The sequence below is a fragment of the Syngnathus floridae genome, chromosome 6 (genome assembly GCF_059516105.1).
Source record: "Syngnathus floridae isolate MCC-2025c chromosome 6, RoL_Sflo_1.0, whole genome shotgun sequence".
NCBI lineage: Eukaryota > Metazoa > Chordata > Actinopteri > Syngnathiformes > Syngnathidae > Syngnathus > Syngnathus floridae.
In genome coordinates this window covers 13,938,187-13,964,225 of record NC_142418.1, presented here as the reverse complement: position 1 = coordinate 13,964,225, position 26,039 = coordinate 13,938,187, and the positions used below count along the sequence as shown (strand labels likewise).

General features: G+C 38.4%; 1 protein-coding gene across 4 annotated transcripts; it reads right to left on the bottom strand.

The window, feature by feature from the left end:
* Nucleotides 1-120: 120 nt before the first annotated feature.
* Nucleotides 121-24,675, bottom strand: ndrg4 (NDRG family member 4). Of its 4 annotated transcripts, none has more exons than XM_088378014.1 (17): nt 24,514-24,675; nt 17,360-17,450; nt 16,791-16,940; nt 15,022-15,060; nt 12,461-12,566; nt 10,329-10,449; nt 10,083-10,145; nt 8,998-9,058; nt 8,827-8,913; nt 8,688-8,744; nt 8,509-8,612; nt 8,221-8,277; nt 8,009-8,060; nt 6,286-6,333; nt 5,629-5,664; nt 5,505-5,556; nt 121-4,090 (listed from the first exon to the last, which is right to left on the bottom strand). In XM_088378014.1, exons 2-17 carry the CDS (start codon nt 17,435-17,437, stop codon nt 3,936-3,938), a joined length of 1,266 nt encoding a protein of 421 aa, XP_088234140.1. In that variant the 5' UTR covers nt 17,438-17,450; nt 24,514-24,675; the 3' UTR covers nt 121-3,935. The 4 variants fall into 4 exon arrangements, with proteins under 4 accessions (XP_088234140.1, XP_088234139.1, XP_088234141.1 ...); XM_088378013.1 differs by lacking the exon at nt 24,514-24,675 and adding an exon at nt 5,303-5,341 and having other exon boundaries at nt 17,360-17,461; XM_088378015.1 differs by lacking the exons at nt 15,022-15,060; nt 16,791-16,940; nt 17,360-17,450; nt 24,514-24,675 and adding exons at nt 5,303-5,341; nt 13,883-14,051.
* Nucleotides 24,676-26,039: the final 1,364 nt, after the last annotated feature.

Sequence of the window (26,039 nt, the reverse complement as noted above, 5' to 3'; positions counted from 1 at the left end):
TTGAAATTTTTTTCTTAATTTCAAGTGTGAACATACTGTGCATACTGACCAATAAGAAACACTTCACTAAATACAGTCGGTAGAAAGAGATTCAAATTTGATTCCGTTACACACGGCAAATACTGACATTAGGTCTTTATTGACTTGTTACTTGTAGTTGTTACTAGTACATGGGACAGTGACAGCTTATGTTGTATATATATTTGTATGTATAACATTTAAACTTTACATCACACATGACAGCCAAGCAGGTAGAAATCTGTCTACTGGTGTGATTGCTCATAGGGAAGACATTATGAAACAATGCAAACAAGAAGAAAACCATACTTATTGCTCAAGTGAAATTAATCTTAATGACACAAAGAAGAATACATGTATTAATGCACGTGAACAAATCACTTGACTAAAATAATATTTCAAACACAAAAAGAACAAATTTCACCATATACTAACATCAATGTTTGTTTGGTGTTAGTAACCTACTCTAGAAAATAAAATAATATATATATATGTATATATATCTACAAGTGCAAGGAGGGCCAAGGTCTAAACTCGTTCAGTGCCAAAGCACAAGTCGTCATCTAAACTACTTTTGTGAAGGGCAAATCATAAAGTCATTAATGTTGGCTTAAGTGGAGGTACAAAGTATAGTGTAGAAATTCTGAGAGGATAAGGTTTAGGGTGACAATACTGTACAGCACTTCAAAAAAGGACAAAATACATTCAGGAGAACACCACACCCCCCCTACCCCCCCTACCCCCCGCCCCGTGGACAGTTTATGTTGAAAGTAGCTTTTTGATACACTCCACATCCTCTCCACTCCATGCAAATGATTGAGGTGTCTGTTTTCCATGCAATATCTTATTCTAACGCCTCTATTTTATGTATTTTTGAACTTTACATGATTTTTACACTCCATGACAGTTTATTCTCCAATATCAACAAAATCCCACAGTCTGTCAGTCCCTCAGTGGTCAGAAAAAAAACACATCTAGTGGCAGACATTTTCATAAAAGTGACTTCAGCTGATAGCCCTTTAGGGTGCAACCGGGTTCACCTGTGAGAATCGGGGCACCTTTTTTAGGGAGTGGGAATATTTTTTTTAGTGGTTGGGGGTTGCCCTACATTCTGAGCTTGGTGCCCAAATGGCTCCAAAACAGCCCCGCTCCTCACAGGCCATCTCAGAAATGTGCACACCTCAGCAATAAAATGCTATGCCTGACCTGAACAAAAACATTTTGTAATAGGAGACATCGGTGACATTGGTGCATTGATGCTGTACACTAATAATCCAATAACCAGATAATAAGAACTGGCAAACACACACAATTTCTCCTACTCTAAAGCTCTAAAAGCATACAAATACTTATGAGTTTATGGTTACATCGCACACCCAAAAAAATACTGACTTTACACTGAAGTGATGAACTAATCTAATACTACGTGTGACCTTATGCCTTTTTTTCTGGGCATTCAATACCAGCCCATCAAATTTTGTACGGCATGTATGAATATGTAAAATGTACTGTATTTATAGTGAGTGTGTGTTTGTATGTGTGTGCATGCGTTTAACTTTGGTAAAAGAGGGGCTAGTTGCATTTAGGGAAGTACATGTCCGATTATTTAGTTTGTTCAGAATGTGATTGTCATAGTGGAGACCACAAAGAGTTGACTACAATCATAACCACAACCATGCAGTGAAGTTAGTAGTTACTATCTTGGCTCTAATGGAGTAAGCCACCCCCTAACACTATGTCGACTACCCACATAATGAAGCATTACACATCGCATGCATATAGATGTTACTAAGTACAATTCTACACTATGTTACTGTTGTGGATTGTCTTAGACTTACACATGGCGCTCATGTTAAAGCTGCTCTACGCGTAAATAATAAATTCCATTTGGAGGCAATATCTGTTGATGTGATCATAAACAATGCATACATTTCAATAGCTCACAAATCATACAATGTCATTCCACTTGAAGTCAGGAAGTATGTGTTTGTGTTGAACTTATATATAGGTATACTTGGGCCATATAATTGTAAAATATATCATTAAAATTAGGTCAATAAAAATGATGAGTTGGCTTCAGCTTGGAATGTTATTACACACACCAGGAGTGCGTGACTTCAGATTTTTTTTTTTTTTTATTGTCGACACTAATCTAATGAAAGTCAAGTCGACGTCTAGTCTAGCAACATATATATATATATATTTATTTTTTTTCTCTTGCTGTGTGCTTTTCGCTGGAACAGCCAAATAACTTCACTTGTTCTTCACTCATCTGATGCTGCATGCAGCTCTGCCTCCTTCTCAAGTAAGAAAATAGGATTATTATTAAAGTCAGCATCACGGACCAAAGGTCATTGTGGAGAAAAGTCGACACCTAAACTAGTCTATACAACCCCTAACACACACAACTTAAATGAAGCTTTAAAGTAGTCAGCGTCATGGGTTGTGAGTCGTCTAGCAATAACGCAACAACAATTACGCACAGACTAAGCACGACTTGAATGATGCAGTTGGCTGTCTGTCAAATTCTGGACATCCTGTGATCAAATTCTACTTTTCATATCCTTACATAAGCAGCTCTTTATTAAATATTGCTACAGAAATATTAACGTGTTTATGTGTGGGCCATGTGCTGGGGGGAGGGGGGTGGAAGGGGCTCGAGCCAATAAGGGGATACTTAGCAAACACAACTATGAGATAGTCAAGAATACAAATTCAAGTGCTGGGCAGCAAGAGTGAGTTTGTGGAGAGTATTACGAAGGTGGGGGTTGGGAATAGCAGTGGAATATAAAGTTGCGTTCAGAAGTTTCAAAACACTCATCATTGGCACAAATCTTATATTTATTCAGGGCTTTTAATGATTGATAGGAACTGTCCTGTCAATGAGTTTTTAAAACAAGAATTGGATGCACATATATACATTATTTTCATATTTTTGTGGAATTTCTTTAATCCACACAGGTCAAAATTGTGCGTATATCCTAAAATACTGTGCATACAGTACAACACTCGCAAATATTTGAGTATCTCTGCTCAAAAAATTGTGGGAGGCATTTTTTTCCTGCCCTAACCCGTTTATTTAAGTGTACACTGGACGTTTAGACCCAAGACAAAGTCTACTGTGGTTCGATCAGACTTCACTTTGCCTCTTAGACCAAAAACTACGGGGAGAGATTTGTTTAAAATGTTTCTAGAAAGGAAAGTGTACTCCCATAATATGCTCGTGGACTACTTTGCACTGTTTACATTTGAGTATAAAACAATGATTATCTAAAAATGAAAACCAGTTTGTTGTTCAATATTAACAAGAAATGTCTTATTTGTACGTTATCATTAAACCATGACAAAAAAAAACTGCAGCCCTACTCACTATTCCATCTTTTGCTCAAATGTACCTTTGTGAGTTTTATCTCAATCAGATGCTAAAGGTCAAGCTCAATAATGCCAAAGCGAAACGATCATCTGCAGACAATTGTTGTGTTATTGAGTTGAATATATTTGCATATATTACATCATGTATAAAACATTTTGGCTCTGTGTGGATTACAGAAAATTCTTAAACTCAAATGTGCACACTCAATTCAAGGCTTTAAAACCCATTGAAGAATCTTTCCACCATGGATAAAGGAAACTTCAAATCAATCATTACGTAAAGATACGGAATGAATGTGACATTCATGCCCACGATGAATGTAGTATGTATACTTCTGACTCTAACTGCACATTAACTGTTCTGTTACAATACAGGAGGAGAGAAAATAGCAGATAAAAGATCTTGGGGATGAGACCACAGAGAGCGATCATGGCTGTTAACATCTTCCTGTCACATTAATATCCTAAAGTGATTGTTACCCCCTATGGCTTCTCTCTCTGTAGCTCCACCCCTCCCTTCCCTTTTTTTTTTTTTTCCTGCCACCTCAACAGGAAACCTCCATGGTTTGGGTGACTGCACCAACTCCCTCGGTGCTGTCGGAGTGGGTGCAGGCACGAGAACGTGACCCATCCATGGAGCTGGCGCTTGTCAGAGAGGCGGTCCTGGAGCGGGCCAGGCGAGTCATACTGGCAGAAGGCACTGGGAGGAGAAGCAGATGGGGTAAAGATAAGAACATTCACGTCTGTTCATGTGCTTCTAATTATTGGTATGAGGGGAGGTCATGCTCTTAGTGCAATTAAGGTGTCCCCATTATGCTGTGGATGATCAAACAAGAGCCTGGATTTGGTCAATGTGGCTGTTGGTGTTGTTGGTCTACTCACAAATGCATTATGAGTAGCATGTAATTGAGGAGCTTGGGAATTACATTATATAGTGTGGAGCTCATTGCAGTGAGCACTGCTTTTTTGTTTTTTTCCATATTTTTTTGAAGAGATAGTTTGAGATGGTTTCTTGAGCCGCTTTGAAATACGTGACTTCACTTTGAGCTAACTTGCGACCTTTCTTCATTACCGTCTCATGACCACGGAGACCACAGATGTCAAATCAATTTTGTTGCACGCCACATTGTCGTTATGGTTTCCCTCAAAGGCTGAAATTTACAACGGCCTCACAATATTATGTACATATGGACAAAAGATTGATGGATAATCACTTTTAAGTCAAGGCAAATAGCCTGTTAACCATTGTTCAGTTATAAAAGGCAACACAAGAAGTTTTTGATACCTCAGTGTTATAAAAAGTGAAGGCAATTTGCAATTTTGGTTCAGATTTATAAAAAGAAGCATGAATAAAAAGCAGAGTGCAAATTCAATTCCCCTTTGGGGATTATAATCAGTACAATAAATCAAATGATTAATATTTTGAATAGACATAATTTGCTTCAGCGGGAAATCTATTGTGATTTGGTGGGCCGAATCTGGGCCTTGAATTTGACACCTGTGAGTAGACGCATGAAATATGTGATTTATGTTTGTATATATATGAATAGAAATACTATATATATGAATATACATAAGAATATCTATTGCAGTTGTTCATGTTGGTAATTTAAGATATTTGCATTTGTCATGAATGCAATGAGCAATGCCTTGCCAAAGCCAGTTAAGGGCCATGCAAAGAACAGTTTCGCAAATGGCATGATGAAGGGAGGTAAACAAAGGAGATTATATTTTTCCATTGAAGGAAAAAATATTCAGAGATGAAGGGCCTTGGGATCTTGCAAATGCCGGAAAAAAAAAAAAAAAAACATCCCAAAACGTTGCACTTAAAGCAAACTGAAATCAACGTTGGAAAAGAGCATCATACAGGGCAGCAATAAGAGGTCAGAGGTGAATGTGGAGGAGGAAGTACCTGGCCCTCCACTCAACCTCCGATCCTTCACATAAGCGACTGAGAGAACAGGGTAAGGGAGACAGAGGCCAACATTAATACAGTTTGTGTCTCTCCGGACAAAACCCGGCCTCAAATACTGAATATTGCTAAGATGAATTTTGACAAATATATTGTGACAAAGATCAAATCTTGCTTGCAATAAGGACTTGAGGATACTTACTGTAGCCCATTCCTTGAAGGAAATACTTGAACGCTTCAGTGAGCTTCCCAGGCTGTAAAAACGAGACATCCACATGAATAGGTTTTTTTCAAGTGACTCGTTCCGTGATAAGTTTTTTTGTTACCTGTGTAAGCTGGGGTAGTCCACCAGAGTCAGCCATCTGTCACAAGAAAAATAAATAGCCATGAACCAAGTTCTTTGTCACTGAAAACTTGTCTGCACTTCTTGGGATTTCAGCTTGTATTTTTCCATCAGTGATTTCTGTCTATCTATGACACTAAAGACAATTTTCAACATTATTTATTTGACTCATATACTGCCATTGACAGCTATGGGCGTCCAAGATTCATTTGAACAGAGCTGGCTGTAAATGAGTTAAAGAAAAAAGATCTCAAATGGTTATTAAAAAACTTTCGGACCCTATAGTGGTAACACAACATCTAAGATGTTCAGGACGTTCTAGTATTAGAAGACAATAACTTCGGTATTATGAGGTCATGATTGATAATGGCAGCTATTATTTTGCTAAAGGATTTTGAAGTTGTGTATGATTATGACAACAAGAACGTCACATGAAATGCTTGGGTTATAATTCTAATTTCTCATTTTTAATCTGGTGATTGACTTTCATTGCAGATAGTGATTTTGTAATTTGTTGAAAAAAAAACATCTTGATACTTTTGTAACAATAAACAAAAACTGATGCCTATAGTCGTCATTATACACATTCCATGTAAATTATTATTCAGATTAACATAAAGCATGCAGAGATTGTGTTTACCTTAAGGAAGGTGGTGTTGGTTGGGTCAAGCTTGGAGTTGCACTCAACCTTGAGAGCAAGTTAAACATAATAAGCGACCTCAATAATAAGAAGTGTTTCACATCATTGGATTGAGTTGTAACTTTTAAAAAGACAACACACTGCAAATGGAGTGACTACATCAATGGTATGGAGTCCATTTTAAAAGGATCTATGAGTGACCCAGATACTTCAGTGTGCTGCAGTGATGACTCATTCCAGTGGGGTTGAAAACACAGTCAGGCACGAATGCTCACACACACTCAAACACACATGCGGGTTTGCTCACTGCATTCTGCTGTTTAACCCAAATCCACTAAATAGATTGCCAAATCGCTCTTTCAAATGCATATCTTAAACAGCTGAACATAATACATGATTATTAGGTAACATGTTCCCTTCTCTCCTAAGCTTTTTTGGCTTCCAAGTAATAAATAAACTGTGACTGTATATATTTAGAAGAAAACACTGCCTCAACTGCTCACATCAGCGGATGTGACCTCCATCTATCACATCTAAGAAAAACCTTTTTCTAAGAATGCTTCCTCTTGCTCTTTTTATCATGCCATTGTTCTGCAGTTGCTTGTGCAACATCTATTCTCGTTCTCATACCAACCTGGACTCCATCTTACTCCTCCTGTTTTCAAAACAAGTGGTTTGATTTAAGGTTCTTCATGCAGCAGCTCAGCTATTACGGAAGCATGTACCGTATTTTCCGCACTATAAGGCGCACCGGATTATAAAGCGCACCTTCAATCAATGGCCCATTTTAAAACTTTGTCCAGATATAAGGCGCACTGGATTATACGGCGCACCTTCAATCAATGGCCCATTTTAAAACTTTGTCCATATATAAATCCATATATTTGGACTTGCCTGCTGTAGTGGCTCAATATTGGTCCATATATAAGGCGCACTGTCGGCTTTTGAGAAAATTGGAGGTTTTTAGGTGCGCCTTATAGTGCGAAAAACACGGTATTTCAAATTGAGAGGGCTGGAAGTCATAACATGACTATCTGATCTGATTATGTGCTGTGGTTTTGTGAATGTTTTTTTTTTTTTTTTTGCAGATTTTTGGTTTAACAAAAACATGAACTATTAGTAACTTCTGCAGCCAGAGATCAAACAATGCTGCCCGTGCCACCTGCCAACTGACCAATGATTTTCCTCCCGTCAATTGTTCTCAGCCATGTCTGGCACTGATCAGGACCTCAGACAGTTCTCTTTCTCTGCTCCTGCTCCTCCAGTCCTATCATGCAGTGATCAGCATTGACTGCTGCTCATTATCACACCTACTCCCAGCTCATTGACTCTCTGACTCAAACCCTGCAAACCCATCACTTTGGCTCAGTTCATCTGTCTTGCTACCTGTCTGTTTGATACCTGCATGTTGCCCGACCTGTTATTTGTTTCTCCTGCCCGTGTTACTCCCTAATATCCAGCTTTCCACTTCCAACTCAATAAAAGTCCGTGCCGCACCTGGTCGCTCTGTCTCGGCCCGTGACATATACAACATTTACATTAAGGATGTTATTAAATGAAATAGACAATAATTGTATTGTTTGCAGATAATGTTTCTTTAATGATCCAGTTCAAGAGAGTTGAGAAATTAGTTATGTCTGAGAATGGATGGAAAAGGAGACAACTGGATTCTTTTCACTTCATTCAGTTAGAAAATGTTGAAAGGGAACAAAGAGGGACTCACCACTCCTTCCTCAGCAGGGGAATTGTCTCCCACAACCAACATAACCGGACACCTAAAACGATAAATGGTAAACATTTTACTGAGCTCATGTGCCTGATATTTCTAATATAATTATGTTCTAAAAATCAAAACTGATAAAGGTCTCCCCAACAATCCACTGTTACCAGGACCAGCCGTCACTGCATTGTAACGGAAAGGTGTTTTGGACTTACTTCAGGGTTTTGGCATTCAGTGCAGTGCCACTGCGGTTCATCTCCAAGTCCCTCCGACTAGAAAGGACAAAATTAATAAAATATTGCGCTGATTGACATACTATCTATGAAAAGTACCGATGGTGAACTTTGGAATTAATGTCATTATCATCTGAAGATTAGTGCTTAGGGTTGGGAGAGGTCTGATTAAGCATTAAATTTTGGATGTCATAATGATGAAAAAGCGGTTTATGGGGATGCTGGCTTGTCTGGGGCAATCTTGGAACGATGACAAAACAATTCTTCTACCTGTTGTACATGTTCCAGAAAAGCTGCAGGTTAAACTGGTTGATGGTGTTGTTGATCTGTTGCCGGTAGCTTTGGACCAGTTCTGTGTTGTTCATAAGCTCCTCCTGTGCACAAATAAAAGCTTCATGGTTTTCTGGCTATTACGCAAGGGCTGGTGCTACAAGGAATCCTCAATATACCTGACTGAAAAGATGTGGCAGTACAGTATCTGGCAGGGCGCTTGTCAGTCCTGACAGCTAGAGGAAGGACACAGATTGCATATTAAAAGTATTTTCAGGATGCCCAGTCACAGTTTGGAAAGCTAATTCAGTCAGGTACCTTTGTAGCAGCCCAGTCAATCCATCCTTTACCATTGGGGTCAATGTTGAGCAGAACCAAACCCTCCACAAGGTCAGGGAAGATCAGCTAAAAACAGATTTTTTTTTCTTTCACAGGTTGGCCACTTTAGAGAAATACTGTGAATTTATACAATATGTCAAATGGACTCACAGCAAACTTGGCCAGGATGTACGATCCAGCGCCAACGCCAATCCCAACGATACTCTTGAATCTAAAACAGTTCAATGATTGCCATTTTTTATTCAAGACACAGTAGATGTAATATTTTGGGAGTGATACTGCCCTTGCTGAATTTCTTCTTTGCCAACAAAGCATTCAACAAATTACAAGCAGAATAGCCTGAATTTAAGAATTTCTCCAAGTTCTTCAAGTTTAGGCTTCATCAATAAAACTAGAGAAAAACTGTTTTGTAATGTAACATATGTATACATCACTACTGTAGTTTGGTAGAAATTAGATTTTGCAGATTGTACTATGTACAATATTTATTGTTTTTATATTTGTTGTATTTATTTATACAGCTTGCAAATTTTACTTAAACCCAAATTTAAATGAAACATATACTTCTACACGGATCCATTTCCTCTAATGATCTCTGTTACTTGTTAATACAAAATAATAATGTGGCAGAATTTGTAAAATATTGGCACTCCTGAGGACTAGCTCATGATTTGCTAGACTAATTTGTTTTGTACAACGATTGTGCGACTCTGAAATACCTCATAGTTTTAATTCAAATGCATTAGAATTAAAATGGGGTGCAAATAGAGATGGTACACAAGCTGAGAGTCAGGCTAGAATTGGCAAAATGTCCCAAAAAAAGCAGGAAAATGTGTTGGTCAATATTTGGCAAGCCTTAGCAGAGTGTGTTGGCACTCACGTCATTCCTTGTGGCTGTGCACTTTCAGTTTAAGGCTCGCCAGTAAAACTAATTGAGCCTTTTAATGGACTGAGCATTGTGCACCTGTCTTAAAACACATTCTCAGAGTTGATAATTAATTCTCGCACATCGTCATAGGAGTGCCAAATAGCAAGTTTAAGAGCAGTCAACTCACTTAACGCTTGGCATCACCATGTGTGTGTGTGTTTCACTCAAAGGCATTTTATTAACAGATTTTCTGCAGTGCAGAAATACAGTAGATCATCTTTGCCAGCAAAACAAGGACATGATGTCCCAGTAAATAGCAAGGCTGGCACAACGAAAACATGAAACGTGAAATGTAAAATGTGCTAACCCAAAATGCTGCACCACAGTGGACAACATGCTCGCCAACTGGTCCATAGTGGGATACTGGTACCTGTGGAAGGAAAGGGACATGTATGAACTGTACATTCCTACGTCAGTGATGAAGCTTGGAAACTGCTGCATTCGTGACTCATCTATCAAACCACAAGGCTAAATCCAAATGGATTATTTTTCTTTCTTAAATAAAGTAGGTCAAATTCAGTGACGATATTTGTACAAATCTGCTTGTGTGTACCCTTGTGGCAACTGCGACGCTCCAATCTGCTGCCCCGGAGCGTCGACGTGACAAATCACAAAGTGCTTGGTAATCTCTTGCATATCCTCATTATTGAAGAAAGAATTGAAGCACAGCTTGTCTGCAGGAGCAAAGAAAGTGAAAAGCGAATTAGCATCTTTCCACAAACTCGTTAGTCTCCTCAGTACTTCTTGTTAACATGTTACATGCACACACCTATAATATTTATATTTTCAATATTTATACAACATTTTCTGTATGTTATTTATACAATTAATGCATTATTTGCATGTTTGAAACAATTATTTAATGTTCTAATAATAAAATATGCACTTAAATTGTTTCATATACATTTATTGAGACACAAAAAATGTACAAAAAAAAATATTCAGATGAGAGGGTGACCGTATTTCACTTATCGCGGGTGGTTTTTGGAACCAATTATCCGCGATAAACAAGGGATTACTATAGTTTCAAACATGTAAATACTATATTAATAGTATAAATGACATACAGAAAATAATCTAAATATAAATATGCGTGTGTGTGTAACATATGTAGATGTAGCTAAAGTATACACACTATAAATATGTTTTTAGAGCTATTTTATTATTAACTTTTTTATGACAAGGTAAAGTGTACATACTTTAAATATGTTTTTAGAACTCTTTTATTATTATAAAAAAATTATAACAAGGTACAATACTGTACATGTGTTTTTTTTTCATAACAAGATACAAGTGTACGTACCGCAATTGTGTGGGCACTCCCTGCCTTCTGCTGGCGTGCAGGCAACTTTCATGCCATAATTCCTCAATTTAGAACTTTTCTTTTGAATTTTAGCTTGTTTTTTTTGGTGGAAAAAATCCGCAGTATATTGAAGCCGCGATAAATAAACCGCAATATACCGAGGGATTACACATGTCAGCCCACCATGTGCACTCCTCTCTTCAGGCTTTGGTTGGCCTGCTTTGAGCCTGCATGTGTGTCAGCAACATTGTTTCTTTCTGAGGCTCGAACTAAGCAGCATTAGTTAAATCGTTTAATTGGCCTGGCATCTGGGTTACACAAAGAAAATAGGCTCAGAAAACACTGCCGCATACTTTCTATAGGTGAGACATTTCTCTCATTGAATTATCCATTGGCAGATTGCAGTCTGCACTTTGCACATTGCAGACTCAATGACCTACTTTCTCCCTCTGTACTTTTTCCTCCTCTCTCTCTCTCTCTCTCTCTCTCTCTCTCTCTGTCTCTCTGTTTCCGAGTTAATGGCAGACTATATTATAAGATAAATATGAATTTAGTTTCAAACTGCTTGATTGTGAACACCAAAACAATCATAATCGATGCTATCCATATGTTTTTTTTTTTTTTCACCAATGTTGCCATCTTTAAAAAACAAACAGCAAAGCAGCAATAACGAGAGTTGTGCTAATATACTCAACCCCCAATCTCTCTCGATAACGCATCTGCATTGCTGCTGGCTCCGCCCCGCCTCCCTCCAAAGGACATGGATGTTTTTCTGACCTACTTTTCATCACTGTTATTCCCACTTTCATTTGTCTCCTCATTTCCTCAACATTTTCATCCTTGTCACTCTCATCCCTGCTCTGGTGCTTTTATTTTGTCATATGTGAGCACCTGCTCAAATGTTACTGTCTTTTGTCACTGTTTTTCAAATTATTCACATTGCTGCAATCTTGAACATTTACATTTATAGCGTGACAGCCAACTCTCAACTCATTTTAGTGGGAACCTCATCGTGAGATGCAAATCATTTGTGAGTGTGAAAAAAAAATAATAATAAGTGGTGACTTGTGATGGAAATTAGCCCAGGTATAAAAACTATAACTACTATATTGTAGTTAGGGTGACCCTAATTCAAATACAAAGAGTATGTAATGATGATGTTTTATTTTGTGTATCATTGTACAGCACATAACCAATTCCATTTGTTCTTCCTTTAAAAATAAATGTGTTGCTTCTCTTTCTCACTTTGTGTGGGTTTGTGTGTGTATATGCATATGTGTGTGTGACTGAAAAGAGCCAATTATCACGTGAAGCAAGGGCAGAAACACCTTTATAAAAAACATACTGGCACATCTGTCGAGAAAGAAATACACACGACTCACGGTTCAGTCCCACATCATGATAGGTGAGAATAGCAGGCTTGTTCCCTTTAGGTGCCCCGCGGATAACCACATGCAGCATCCCATAAGGAGTCTCAACATCATGTTCCTGTGAAGAAAAACACACTTGTTCACCTGGTTGATCACCTGACTTCATAATAAACATATCCACTCGTGCAGAATTTGAAGCCAAAATTGAAGTGTTTTGAACACATTCAAAAAAATCCAGTAAATATATAATTCATCCTAAATAATAAATGTTGTAGGTAATCAAGATTTTTTCTTGCACTTTATAAAGAACACATGCAATAAGTCATGTCAATCACAACCATCAACATTTTAAATGGAGGTGAAGATACTTGTACGCGTAACTAATCAAAGCAGATTGATATATTTAGGTATTTAACTATAGAGAAAACACAACTGATGGCTTCGTTTTCATAATTTCTTCACTCTTATGTCGCACTCCACCAGTTAAACAGCTGAATCTCTCCAAACACCGATTATTGATCGACACCTTAATGTAGCATCTCAAATGCTGCATGCCCACAATGTCAAAAACAACACTATACATTCACAATGGAGTAATTTATTTTACATAATGTCCAAATGATTCACTATGCTTGAAGCTGAATGATAAAACAAACACTCTCTACCTTGGCCACAGATAGTATTGCAGTTCTGCAGTTGTACAGCCATGCGATAGGACCTAATTCAGCTAATTATTACTTCAAAATTGGATCAAATGGAATTACTGTTCTATCTCAGACAGTCACTGCATTAGACTTGTTAGGAGATTGTTTTTATGACTGGATTACAAATACAGCATTAAGGGTTGCCAACATGATGACCTTCAGCTTTTGAGATGGAAGAAATGATCTATTTTACACCCAATATGCAAAAAGCCCAAAGAGATGAAACAAAATCAGAGACATGAAATATTAGTTTCGTTTTATTCAGAATACCGCATGGCGATTTTCGCACGTTATCAATTTCAAGGTTAACATGGCTGCAAAGATCTTTAATGCTTTCTTTAAACAAGCAAGCACACGCACCCACGCGCAAGTACACATTGGATGCATTTTCATCCGCAGAGGAAAAGAGCATCTGTGGTGGCATTCTTAAGTGTGTCAGTAGGCTAAAGGAACAGAATGACCCATTATTTCCTCTGACACTGCAGTTTCTGCTTTGCAGGAAAACAAAGTGGAAACCAGCATTGTACTCAACATTTGCGTTTTTTTTTTTTTTTTTTTGTCTGATCCGTGGTAAAATATTAAACATTGTTATTTTCAATTTCTTGTCATCAACTCCAAATGATTTACAATGATCAATTCCAAATTGACAAATGCGCCATATGACAACCTACGTCACTCAGATGCATCACTCGCCACGGTGTACAATATGCCCTAAATTCACTCCACTCACCCCGTCCCAGCATTCAGGCATGATTCCACAGTAAATGTTCTCTCAGTGGCTAAAAAAAATTAGGATGATCAACACCCCGCTGGAAAACGAAGAGTGGAGCTGAATGATGGATGGTGCACACTGCTGCAGTGCCTTTGTCTGCTTGGGAGCTTTCCGCACCCAGAATTTAAAGCCGAAGCCCTCCCCCTCGGCTCGCGTTCATCTCACATTCCGTGAGCAACAATAACATGGGGGTGGTGTAGGGAGTCGAGGATTGGCTCAGGATGCTGCCTCGCCATCATCCGATTGGGTACCATATATATTGCATCCTCTCTCATCAGCACCACTGCTACATATGTGCCAGTGTTTAGTCCATTTAAATTGTGAGTCGACCGTACGTGGTAGTCATGATGATAAAATGCAGTCAAATCTAGACTAATTAATTGCAGCAGGAAATAGAAAGTTATTACTGAAACAATCGGTGGATTCGCTCAATAAGTCAGATAGCAGAGAGGATTTAAAAATGGATGTGGACGATGCACATGTGCATTCAATGAATATATTGATTTCACAATTACAACAAAATAATAAACGAATGAACAACAATGATATTTATAGTACAGCTGAACTTCAATTTTACGTGGTCGATTTAAGGCACGGGTGTCAAACTCAAGGCCCGGGGGCCAGATACGGCCCGCCACATCATTTTAGGTGGCCCGCGAAGACAAATTGTGCATCGAATTCGTGTCATTACTAGAATTGCAAATTGTCTTCCCTTTTAATAATATCTTTTTTTTTAAATATTTGACAAGTTTTTACTCGTCTGATTTGAAAACGAGTGATTTGTCAGTTTGTTTTGTAGCTTTTACTGGATATAATATGAGGTGCTCATACATTTATTTGGGTTGACAGTCATAATGGCCCTTCGAAAGAAGCTATAACTACAATGCGGCCCGTGAAAAAAATTGGTTTCACACCCCTGATTTAAGGCAATAAATGTAACCTTTACGTTTCTGTCTAGTTTGTGTACGTACAACCCATACTGAAATTGGAATGGACGCCGTGGTGATTAAAATGTCAAAAAGCAGTATATTTTTGGATCTTTACAGATGGCAGCGCCACAAAAAGATTAAGAGATCAAGTCAACAATAGCAGCATACCTTCCAATCGCCTACTGGCATCAGCTGTTCACAGTTCTCCTGCCGGGAGAGACAGACAAGGGGGGGGAACACAAATGAATTGTGGAACATGATTTAATTTTTATAAATTTAGATTTAATCCGTATTCAAAACCATTGCAACTCATCACAAACAGTGCGCTCTTCTTCGCCACTTGATCACCATTATGTTTGGAGTTTTCATAGATGATTTATTTGTTTATTTATGGTTTATTTATTTGTGGTGGAGTAAAAAAAACATTGTATAATCAATTGGTAACAGTGCACAGGTTGTCCTTCACAGCCACACTACTACAATTAAATATCCAAAGGCACAAATTAAGGGTAAACTGTCTTCAAAATATGATACAAATGGCCAACATTTAAAAATCTCCAAAATATGAACACAGTATATGTTAAGTTAATGAAAAATGACCTTTTTATCATTGTTCTGTTGCGTGTTCTATCAGCACTTCTGTTTTTTTAATCAGTGACCACATGGAGCAGTGATTTCCAACTCTGGTCATGAAGGGCCACTATCTTGCATGTTTTAGATGAATCAACAAACTTGATTCAAATGATCAGGTCATCAGCAAGATCAGCAGAAGCCTGATCAGGATCCTGATCATTTGAATTAGGTGGGAAACATTTAAAACATGCAGAATAATGGAACAGATTTGGGCACCCATTTTTATAGACATTACGAGAGCAAAGAAATGCCAGACTCGCCCTCGGCTAGCTTATGGTTCAGCCCCAAGAACCACAAACGATGTTGATCATAGATGGCTGGACAGATTATAGAGCAAGAAAATATTGTTTGGACCAGCAGGTGACACTCTTCTCTATTTTATCTGCCCTCCAATGATGGCGAGGAAAGAAACTGACTGCTATTCATGCACCTTATCTAATATTATAGATAATGAAGGTCCACCTGCATCTCCATGCCATATAGACCGCATGGTTCTCTCTGCGCTGTTTTTTTTGCTGCTGACCCCTTCAATAAACCCCGAATAATTTGAAGAAAATGGATGGATGGATGAACGGACGGAATTCAAGCATGTTGTCTAACCCTGAAATACAGTTTACAAATTTGAAATCAATGTCCTCGGCAAGTTAATAAAAGCAGAGTTTTGTTTTCTTGGAATTTATTAATGTGTATGGTAACAGTGTAACATAAATTTTGTCCAGGACAGTATGGTAACAGTGCACCATAAATTTTGTGCAGGCCAGTTTGTTTTTAAAATTATTGTGTTGGACCACAAAACTATTTAATATCACTTTGTATTTTTGTCAGTTTCAATTCATTTAAGTGACAATAGGTGTTTTCTTCTATCCTTAACAGGAATGTACCATTAAAAATATTGTAAACTGCAACTTGCATACTATCCAAGTAATTGATTACTATGGTACATAATAAATATAATCATGATCTGTTGCACTCATATTTGTCCATGAATGTTTTCTTCAATCCTACCAACTAAGTCATATTGTTCTGTATGAAACTGTATGCTTATGTTGACATGAAAATAAAAAAGTCATAGGCTGTTGCATGAATTTATCCGTTACAGCTCTGTTAAACATTTTTTTCATATTTGGTCTAATTTGTTTTTTTCATATTTGGTCTAATTTGCAGTATAAATCGTAAACTTCAGATTTGAAGCAAGAAAATATATGGATTTCATATGCACCATATGTATTTGTATCAAGAGAAAATATCACTTCCCTGTGTTTTATGTTTTCTGAAATCAACAAATTTGTGTTTTGGCTTTTTACCGGAAGGGTTCCGCTGGTCCGACGGCGGGTCTGGCGGAGCCAATGTCTTGCGATGACATGCCAACGATGAGTGGGACGACTGTGAGGAGGGGGGTTATTGAAGGGCTTAGGGTTCGAAGGGCATGGCTGCCCTCCTGACGCCTTTTCCTGCTGTATTGTGAAACAACATGAAAAACAAAACATCCACTTTTGCATCATATACAACTGCTTATTATAAAGCAGTAAAATTACATGAAAGAGTTACATGAGAGATGAGTGCGCCGAATGAAGAAAAAGTTGTTGCTAAATGAGAGTTTACGAAAGAAAACATTAGACTGGCGCTGCTATAGTATATGTCGACTTTATTTGTGTCAGCTTCTATTCCGCTTAACAACGAAATGGGTCAGGCACTCACAATGCACTGAATCAATTAGGCTGTCAATGACTTTAATTATTAGTTTTTAGATTATTTTAATTATTAGAGTTACGGAGATTGTTTTTCATTCTTCTATGCTGTGGCATCTGTCCCTACGCAAATAAACATGATATGAAATACATTCATAATAGTATTTTCAAGTAAGCTAACTGACCATGTCTGAATCAGTTCCTCTCTTTTCTGGGAGCAAGGGCTTTTCCTCAGGGAACTGCTGTTCCTTTATTCCCGCCATCCTGGGCAGTAACCTGAAAATCATCTCACACACACACACACAGACACACACACACACGCACGCAGACAAAATAGATACAGGCTTAAAGGAAAAGTATGGAAATAAATAAGTAGATTCAGTCCATTTTATTAAATGATGCAAATAAGTTGAACGATTGTACAATCAGATATTTGCAAAATCAGGAAATAATGCAACAATTGAAAATACTTCAATTTTCGTTTCAGTTTCTTTTTTTATGTTCATTTTAATCACAAACCTAAATTCAAGAAATATTAGTTTTGTTTTGTCACATTGCCTTTCTTGGTTAAATTGACGAATCTTTATTAAGTTGAATTATGCTTGACTTGACATTTTGCATTTGTCAATTATGTATTTAAAGTGCCTGAACACATAAAACAGTGCTGGAATGTTGTGTACTTTCCATTCTAAGTATTGGCACTGACATCCCAGGGTCACACACTTCATCAGCTGCTGGGAGTAACTGGAAGTGACATCTGGGCTTTGTTGTTTTAGCCCTTGTGATAAAAACACAGATTGTGCTGGAGGAATTCCAAACAGACAATAGAGGACAAATGATGCCTTGGACTCAGAAGAAGACCCATATACAGTATATACAAAGTCCTTACAGAAGTGGCTCAACTAAATAATTAAACTCGACTACTTGAATTGTTAAGTACACACTTGTATATATCACCGCCAACATGATTGACGTGTCCCCTGTTACCCTTTTAGTATTGGGCTATTTTAGGATGACCAATTGCATGATCAAATATGTAAACAATCTAACTGATGGGAGGGGAAAACAATCATGGCAAACCGTGACATTCCTTGCCATGCGCTTTACTTTGATTTGAAATATTATGGTCTGGTATGTTTTTCAGTAAGGGGAGTTAAACGTGTTTTTTTTTTTTTTTAAATAATAACTTTTTCTTATTATATTTGGTAGATCAGTCACTCCTCTGAGTAGTTCACAGTAAAATGATCTACAGAAAAACAAATTAAGCCCACTCTTGACCCTGTCTTGTACATTAAGTATGATTTTGAAAAAACAGTGCCTGAGAGAAAATTTGTTGAAACAAATAAAATCATGCCAATCCTTTATTTGGCAAAGATGGGCATGTTTTCTTCATGTGTCTTCATTCCTTTTGCAGAGCATTGGATTATTTTATAGCTTGAATCAGCAGAAAGATCGGTTTCTATTAAATGTGAAACAACCTCCTGAAGTAATGATTGCTTTTAATCAAACCAGCCTGAGGAATAGAAATAAAAATGAATGTGTCTCTCGTATCTATCATTGTATGTTATTTCTTTTTTCATGAATTGCCTTTGTCCCACTTCCTTGTTTACCTTATAAAGAGCCTAGTGACGGTCAATGGCATGTGACATTTTCAGCTGACCTATAGCACCGCATGGCAACAGGTCGCTTGGAAAATGTGTGACGTAAACAGGAAAATCCAAACCAAGACCAAGCAGATCTATGTCATTATGCTTGCTACCATACAGAGAGACAGACAGAGTGAGTGAGTGAGTGAGTGAGTGAGTGAGTGAGTGAGTGAGTGAGTGAGTGAGTGAGTGAGTGAGTGAGTGAGTGAGTGAGTGAGTGAGTGAGTGAGTGAGTGAGTGAGTGAGTGAGTGAGTGAGTGAGTGAGTGAGTGAGTGAGTGAGTGAGTGAGTGAGTGAGTGAGTGAGTGAGCGAGAGTTCGATTCTCAATAGACGCGATGTTTCGTTTTATCTACAGGGTGTAGATAAACTACCCCTCATTTTGATCATCGCTTCAACTACGAGTGCATACCTGATGATCAGCGAAGCACATCATGACCGAATGAACTGACATCATCATGTAAATAGTGTGAAATGATAGCAGAACATTGTTTTTTCCTGACTCTCAATGGGTGAGAAATTATTTACAACACAACAGAATTTTCCGCTCAGTACATTTGCAAACTAAGTGGTCATTTAGACAAAATCTTCTGCTTTCCGTTCTGGTCTTGCCTTTTCTTCCTCTCCTGACTTCTGGCTTGTAACTTTATGCAGAGAGAGTTGCTATGACAACCCAGCATGATCCTATTCTGCGGGGCTCAAGTCTTTGCTGCTTTTTGTTTTTTCTCACTATAACACAAAAGCGCTTTCATATCTTCTCTCTTCTGCATTCTCATGTTATGTACATATTAACATGTGAGGTGTGTTAGAAAATCTATGTACCAAAGTTTATTTTCCACACCCAAACTATGTTTTCTCCTTGCAAGTACTCCCCCTGGTATCTAATAGACTCTCCAAGCCTTTTTTGCCAGGCCTTCATGCATTCTTCAGTGATCTTCCGCAGCTCTGTTGTTATGACCACCTTGATGTGATCGTCATTACGAGTCTGTTAATGACGCCTTAAACTTCGAAAAGAAAGAAAAGAAAAATCACACGATGCTACGCCAGCTGAGTAGCAAGGTTGCAATAGTATGCTGATGTTTTTTTTGGCCAGGAACTGTCAGATGCTCAGGGCATTGTCATAATGAAGCAAACATAACTTGTGCCACACCTCTCACCTCTTTTTGTAAATTAAACAAATGCCACCTGATCGCTTTATGGGCATGCGGCTCAATTTACTAGCCCAGACGGAGGGGGAGATCTTATAGTTTGTGGTCCATCCATCCATCCATTTTCTGTACCGCTTAAAGGCTCAAAGGAGCATAATTGCCTCCTGGTGGAGTGGAGGCAGACATATTTTGGGCAAGGCTCAAATATTGCAAGTAATATTTTACTGTTAATGGAGTTCATTAGGGTTAGAATTTCAGTTTGTGCACGTCAACATGGTCAGTGAGAATGTTTTGACCGCATGAAAGCTCTGAGTCTTGGAGTTGTGTCTATGGTCCACTGACAGGAATGCAGGGTGTATGCCAGCAGGGCAGACGGTCACAGTAGGTAGCTACCCGTAATAAACTAAAGGGGGAAGGTAGTGAATGTTGGACTCCTTCCTGAACCGAACATACAACCAGATGTCAAGTTATCAATGCTCAGTGAAGCATATTGATAGGATGATTTGATTCCTAAGTAAACCTGTTTTGCTTCTCGGTTTTACTCGTGTCCGTGGAAGAGGAAGTAATAGTCCTCAGTGAACACCAATACAAGTTAGTGACATGGCTGACTGGCTTTTCATCAGACATGCCCACTGGGATTCTATTTAAGTCCCTTCTTCCATGGTCTGACTCTACTGTCACTGTTGACACATCATATCACATCACATCATTGGTCTAAATAGAAATCAGTCATTCTACAGCACCACAGATACAGTAGGTTATGATTTCACGACCAGGGAAAAGGACATACTTTTTACTCAGATAACACTTTACCCATTTCTCCACTCAGTCTGCTTCTATAATATTATTGCAAACACCCAGGTTCCAGTAACCACAACAACATTTGTGATAGTAAATGGAATTATGTTGTACAGATTCTTTCACATTGTGCCGGACAATAAAAACCGACCCTAACCCTAACCCAAGATGACTTTTCAGATAAAGTGGGCAACGTTGTAGAAAAGATACATTACGCTTCATTGTAATCACAGTTAGAAGAGTTGTATGGAGTGTTTAAAGGTTTTTTGGTGATCATTACAGTGATTAATTGTAGTTATCATTTTTGAGAGAGAGAGATTATATCATATATAATAAGGCAAACAATATCATTGCCGATAGATGTGAATGTGAGTTTGAATCTGTATTTGTCTATACTCTATGTGCCCTCTATGTGATTGGCATATGCTCGGGGGTAGGGGTGTTTGTTGACAAATCCATCAACTGATTCTGACCAGAGAAGTCATAGGTGTCTTAGCACACTTGGACAGTTGTCAGAAAATAACAACACCCGAATCAGGAGTGAGGAGAACATTCAGCCATTATCTATGCTGTCTTTTTTCTGCAAATGTTGGTCTTGCTTCGTGATTATTTCTTTTTAACTGATTTACTTTTGCATTTGTTTCATAAATGCGGACTTGGCTATTATATATATGTAGTTGTGTAAAGGTTAGGAGTACTAAACCCATAAAAAAATAATAATAATAATCCAGATTTTGTAATTGATGGGCCTATTTATTTGTTTTGATGTAGTGTAGCAGTCAAAATGACTGGTAGGTGCATCTGCAAGTATCACTGTGGCATTAAATCCTGGTTTTGGAATATATGAGAAAATGCGTATGTAAATATTTAAACACATGGGTGCACTTTTAGGGACCTCTAGACAGCCATTCTAGGCCCCTAAAAAAGTCCTGGCTATCATGGTAGGTTGCTACCAAGCAGGAATTTCGCATTTCAGTAGCCCTGGCTTTTCTCCCAGTCTTATTTCAGTGATTTGTTCCAGTGTCTGTTGTGGCTTAAGAGCCATTTTAAAATAGATTGTTGTATTTTGGCCCTTTTTTTGCCCTGTACATGATTTCCTGCATAACCGTGGTAAATCAAGGGATTTGTTAACGTTATTTCATTATTATTTCTGCTGCAGACTGAATACAACATGGAAAACATACTTTGTTGATAAATTAACACAGTGGAACCAAGACAATAATGCTGGCTGGGAAAAAAGAAACCCATATGGCTCTGTGCTGTGAGATTCATTTATGATCAATAATAATCAAGTATAAAAAATAATCAGATTCAGTTATGATCAATAATAATTATACTGAATTATACTCTAGACTCAAGCTGGTTCACTAGTGCCTTATAAATATGATATAACAAGGCATATCATGCCGTAAAACTAGTTAGTGATGAGTGGATAATGTGTGTAAATTGGATCGAGCATAGTAGGGGCTTCATCAGCATGTTAAATACGTTAATGACAATGCTTTTCCAAGCAGCTCACTAGCTGCCACCCGCCATTGTTCAGCTGTTCCAAATGCCATGCAGTGAAGTAGGGGTGGGGGTGGGAACTGAAAGTGGGCTTCAAGTAGCAACATGAGTTGTTTCCAAACAGAACTAACAATGAGCAGGCTCGCAAAGCTTCAAAACCACGGACTACATGTAAATACAGTCTTACTAAATAAATATTGATACTTGGACTAATACTGTCCTCACATCACTGAAGAACCAAAGAAACTTTACTTTGCAAACTCCAAAATGCCACTCAGTCACCGATTGGGAACATTTGCAAGTGCAATGGGCTAAGAGGCTCCATAGTGCATAGCTGTGCTGGCCTTAGAACTCGATTCAATTGGACTGAGGGGGAAAAAATAACCCTTGTGAACTACCTTTAATTCGTTAAGAGTAATTCTAACACTTTGTACAAAATAAAACACTGCAAAAGAATGGAAAAAAATATTTGATCAAATAGTCAAAGACGGTGTGCAGTACTGATTTGTAAGCATAATCGAAGGCAATTAAAGAACAGTAATTTTTTTTTTTTTTACAAAATAATAACCTCTGAAAATACATGTATGGTTTGAAATGAGGATAAGCACAATGACGTGCACTAGCCAAAGATTTTCGTTTACAGAGGAGTTAGTGATGAGAACACAAGTGCTTTTCCAAATATCTTGTGTTATTTGTGGGAACTTGTTACCCCTCAGTAAAGTTCTGGAAAAAAACGGAATATTAATACATTATTATTCACTAGTTGACTATGACCCACCCAAAATGGTTTTCACAACCCACTTTTTCATTCTAACCCACCAGTTGAGTATTGTTTTCAACCAATATAATTTAATCTTTCGCTATCTCACGTAAACATACGGGACATACGGGGGCCTATTTTGGTATGATCCTGATCATTTGGGGTCAGACAGTACTTTGGAAATTGCACTCGGAGTAAAAACAGACACATTTTTATTTTCGAGCCTGGGGAAAGTCTACTTTAGTGTGTTTGTGAATTTAGTAGATCATGTTGCACCCTTTTCAGCCTAAAATGGAAAAATAGGGTTGACTGGAATTGAAAATATTATGCAGTAAATTTTTAATCTAGGCTGACAGTTACAGCTACAGTTATCAGGAATTTAGCTCCAGATACCAACAGGGTATCAAACGAACTGAGCCTGAGACAAATCTTTCCATCATCCTGACATATTGACATTCTGGCAATCATATATGGGCATGAACAATCACTGTTGGTCTCAAGACTTTTCCAGAGTACTGCTGTCTATTGTCCAGTTAGTAATTCCACATTATAATTAAAATGCTGGTTGGGTGCTATTGTAAACACAAGAGAGTCACGCTATACATAGTGCACGTAGAACAGTGTCGGGGTGTAATCACTCACTGGCTCCGTGAAGCTTTGTGTTGGAGCATACACACTCTTTATGAATCTATTTATAAACTTCAAACTAAACAAAACAAACTGCAATGTGATGGCAGCCTCAACTTTAGTGACAATTTCATGTGTAGCCCGTCCAAAATCTAAAATTCTTTCTTTCTTTCTTTCTTTCTTTCTTAGCCATGTAACAGAAAAAGATTCAGTGTATGCATGGACAAAAAACATGGCTCTCTAAAATCAACACTCTTTCAAATACTGTTTAGTTAACTGAAGATGAAACTGCATGCAGTTGCAGAGGGCAGCTTATGCAAACACATGATCGACTCAAATACAGTCAATCATCTCTCTGATTTAAACTAAAACCATTTTAATCATATATGCCAATAATATTAGTGTGGCATTTCCTTGCAACGTGCTTTAACTAGTAATTAGTTTAAGCAATTTTAAAGTGTTACAGATTAGCATCTTTGCTGTAATGTTTAATGGCAGCTATAATATGCAGTAGAAGGTCCACTATATGATGCTCTATAGTTCAAATAATTAATTATCAACACCCGATTCATGCCAATGCAGAGGCTGGCATTGGGAGGTGTTTATGTGGCGCTATGGCAGGAGTCTGGGCTAAAATAAATAAATAAAAGCAGCAGCGATCTTCACACATTAGATGAAAAAAATATACTGTCAAAAAGAAATACTGTCCTCATTTTTACACCCTCCTGTTGAACATGCAAGAGCACCACATTTTTATGGTTACATTTCTGGATATATCATTTCAAATATCATGCTCATGAATGGGAATCTAATTGAAAATAGATTCATAGAGCGAAGAAATAAAGATTCATTGTACCTGCAGTGTTGCTAGGAGATTCTCTGCTTGGTAGATTCTGAGATTTTGTTCTTGTCGAATGTATCTCCCTGAGGCTGCTGAGGATTGTTAGCGTGTATGTAACTAAGGGTGTGTGGGTCTGTGGAGTGGATGGACCTGGAGAGAGAGAGAGAGAGAGAGAGAGAGAGAGAGAGAGAGAGAGAGAGAGAGAGAGAGAGAGAGAGAGAGAGAGAGAGAGAGAGAGGTAGCGAGCGCTGTCTGTCTCTCTCTTCTTCCTCTTTTTGATGATAAACAGAGAACACGTGGCTTCACCAGTAATGCAGCACAATGAATACCAGAGCACAACAAGCGAAGGGAGAAATGGAACTAAAAGGGATGAAAGCAGCGATGGAGCTGAGGCGGAGGAAATGCAGTTTGAGTGATTGCTTTGCCCGGTGACACATTTGTATATTAATCTCGTTCTCAAAAGAGGGACACTGCAGCTATGAGGTGACGGATGTATGCAAGCTCCAAAATTGCTTTTACCATTTAAAGCACATTATCAAAATACGACAGTATTCTTTCAAATAAGAGGCACGATGAGGCACAAATCTCACATGGTGTTACTGAGTATCAGCTCACAAACATACTCACACCCACACAGACACACCAACATGCAACAGCCTGCAGGCACCCACTTGAGCCTTTTTGTTTTGTCGAAGCTGCCTTTAAAGGAGCGAACCACAACTGGCTAACTGTGTCATTAAATATTAGCATGCATAGGAAAATCATCGCAAGAACAACAGCATCAGTACGCCAAGGAGCATCTATCTTCCATGCATAATTTCAGAATGACATCCTGGCACTATCAAAGTGTTTACACAACCTGTGAACAGCAAACGGGAATCAGTTGGCAGGCGTGCGTGTGCCAAAGCGGACGAAACAGCGACAACTAACCGGCGTACGGCGTCTATACTGTATACACGCCCTAATCAGTGGGTAACACAGGTCAGGTGGTGGCAATCAGCGCAGATTAGCATGCGCAGTTCCGTATTGGCGACGTGCGCCCCCAAGGTCGAGTGCGGTGGGTGCGTCACCCGGCGTAGGAAAACAGCAGTGCCCTCCAGGGGTTGGGACAGTAGCAATGAGCCCTGATAGCGGGGGGCATGCTTCTGAGCAATGTGCTTCACTGAGGAGAAGCGCTGGATGCGTGGCTGGCTGTAGGAATGATGTAGGGAAAAAGCACTGCCGTCCAGGAGTCGGGACAGCAGCTATGAGCGCTGATAGTTCTCAGAATTTTGAAAAAGGCCGATGCCGATCCATGGCAATAATTAACCCAGTCGATTATAGGTCCATCCCCATTTAAAAAGAAATCAACACAACCTGTCAATAATCTGCTGACATAATATATTTGCCAAACCAGTCTTCTTCAGACTCAAACCGCTCAACCAAACTTTTTACCTTTCTACACTATCCGTGTCACCCCAACCTCTCATTGATACACATTTCGGATACTTCTTAAATCTTTCCTTGCGCAGTAACGCATTATGAAACAGACTCAATTAAAA

What these genes read in the sequence shown, in the direction of transcription:
- ndrg4 (XM_088378013.1), bottom strand. Translation starts at nt 17,461, where the DNA reads ATGATTTTCAGGTTACTGCCCAGGATGGCGGGAATAAAGGAACAGCAG. An exon ending in GCGTCGCAGTTGCCACAAGG is followed by an intron (nt 10,146 to 10,328) that starts GTACACACAAGC and finishes TTCCTTCCACAG; the next exon opens with GTACCAGTATCCCACTATGG. An exon ending in TTGACTGGGCTGCTACAAAG is followed by an intron (nt 8,745 to 8,826) that starts GTACCTGACTGA and finishes TCCTTCCTCTAG; the next exon opens with CTGTCAGGACTGACAAGCGC.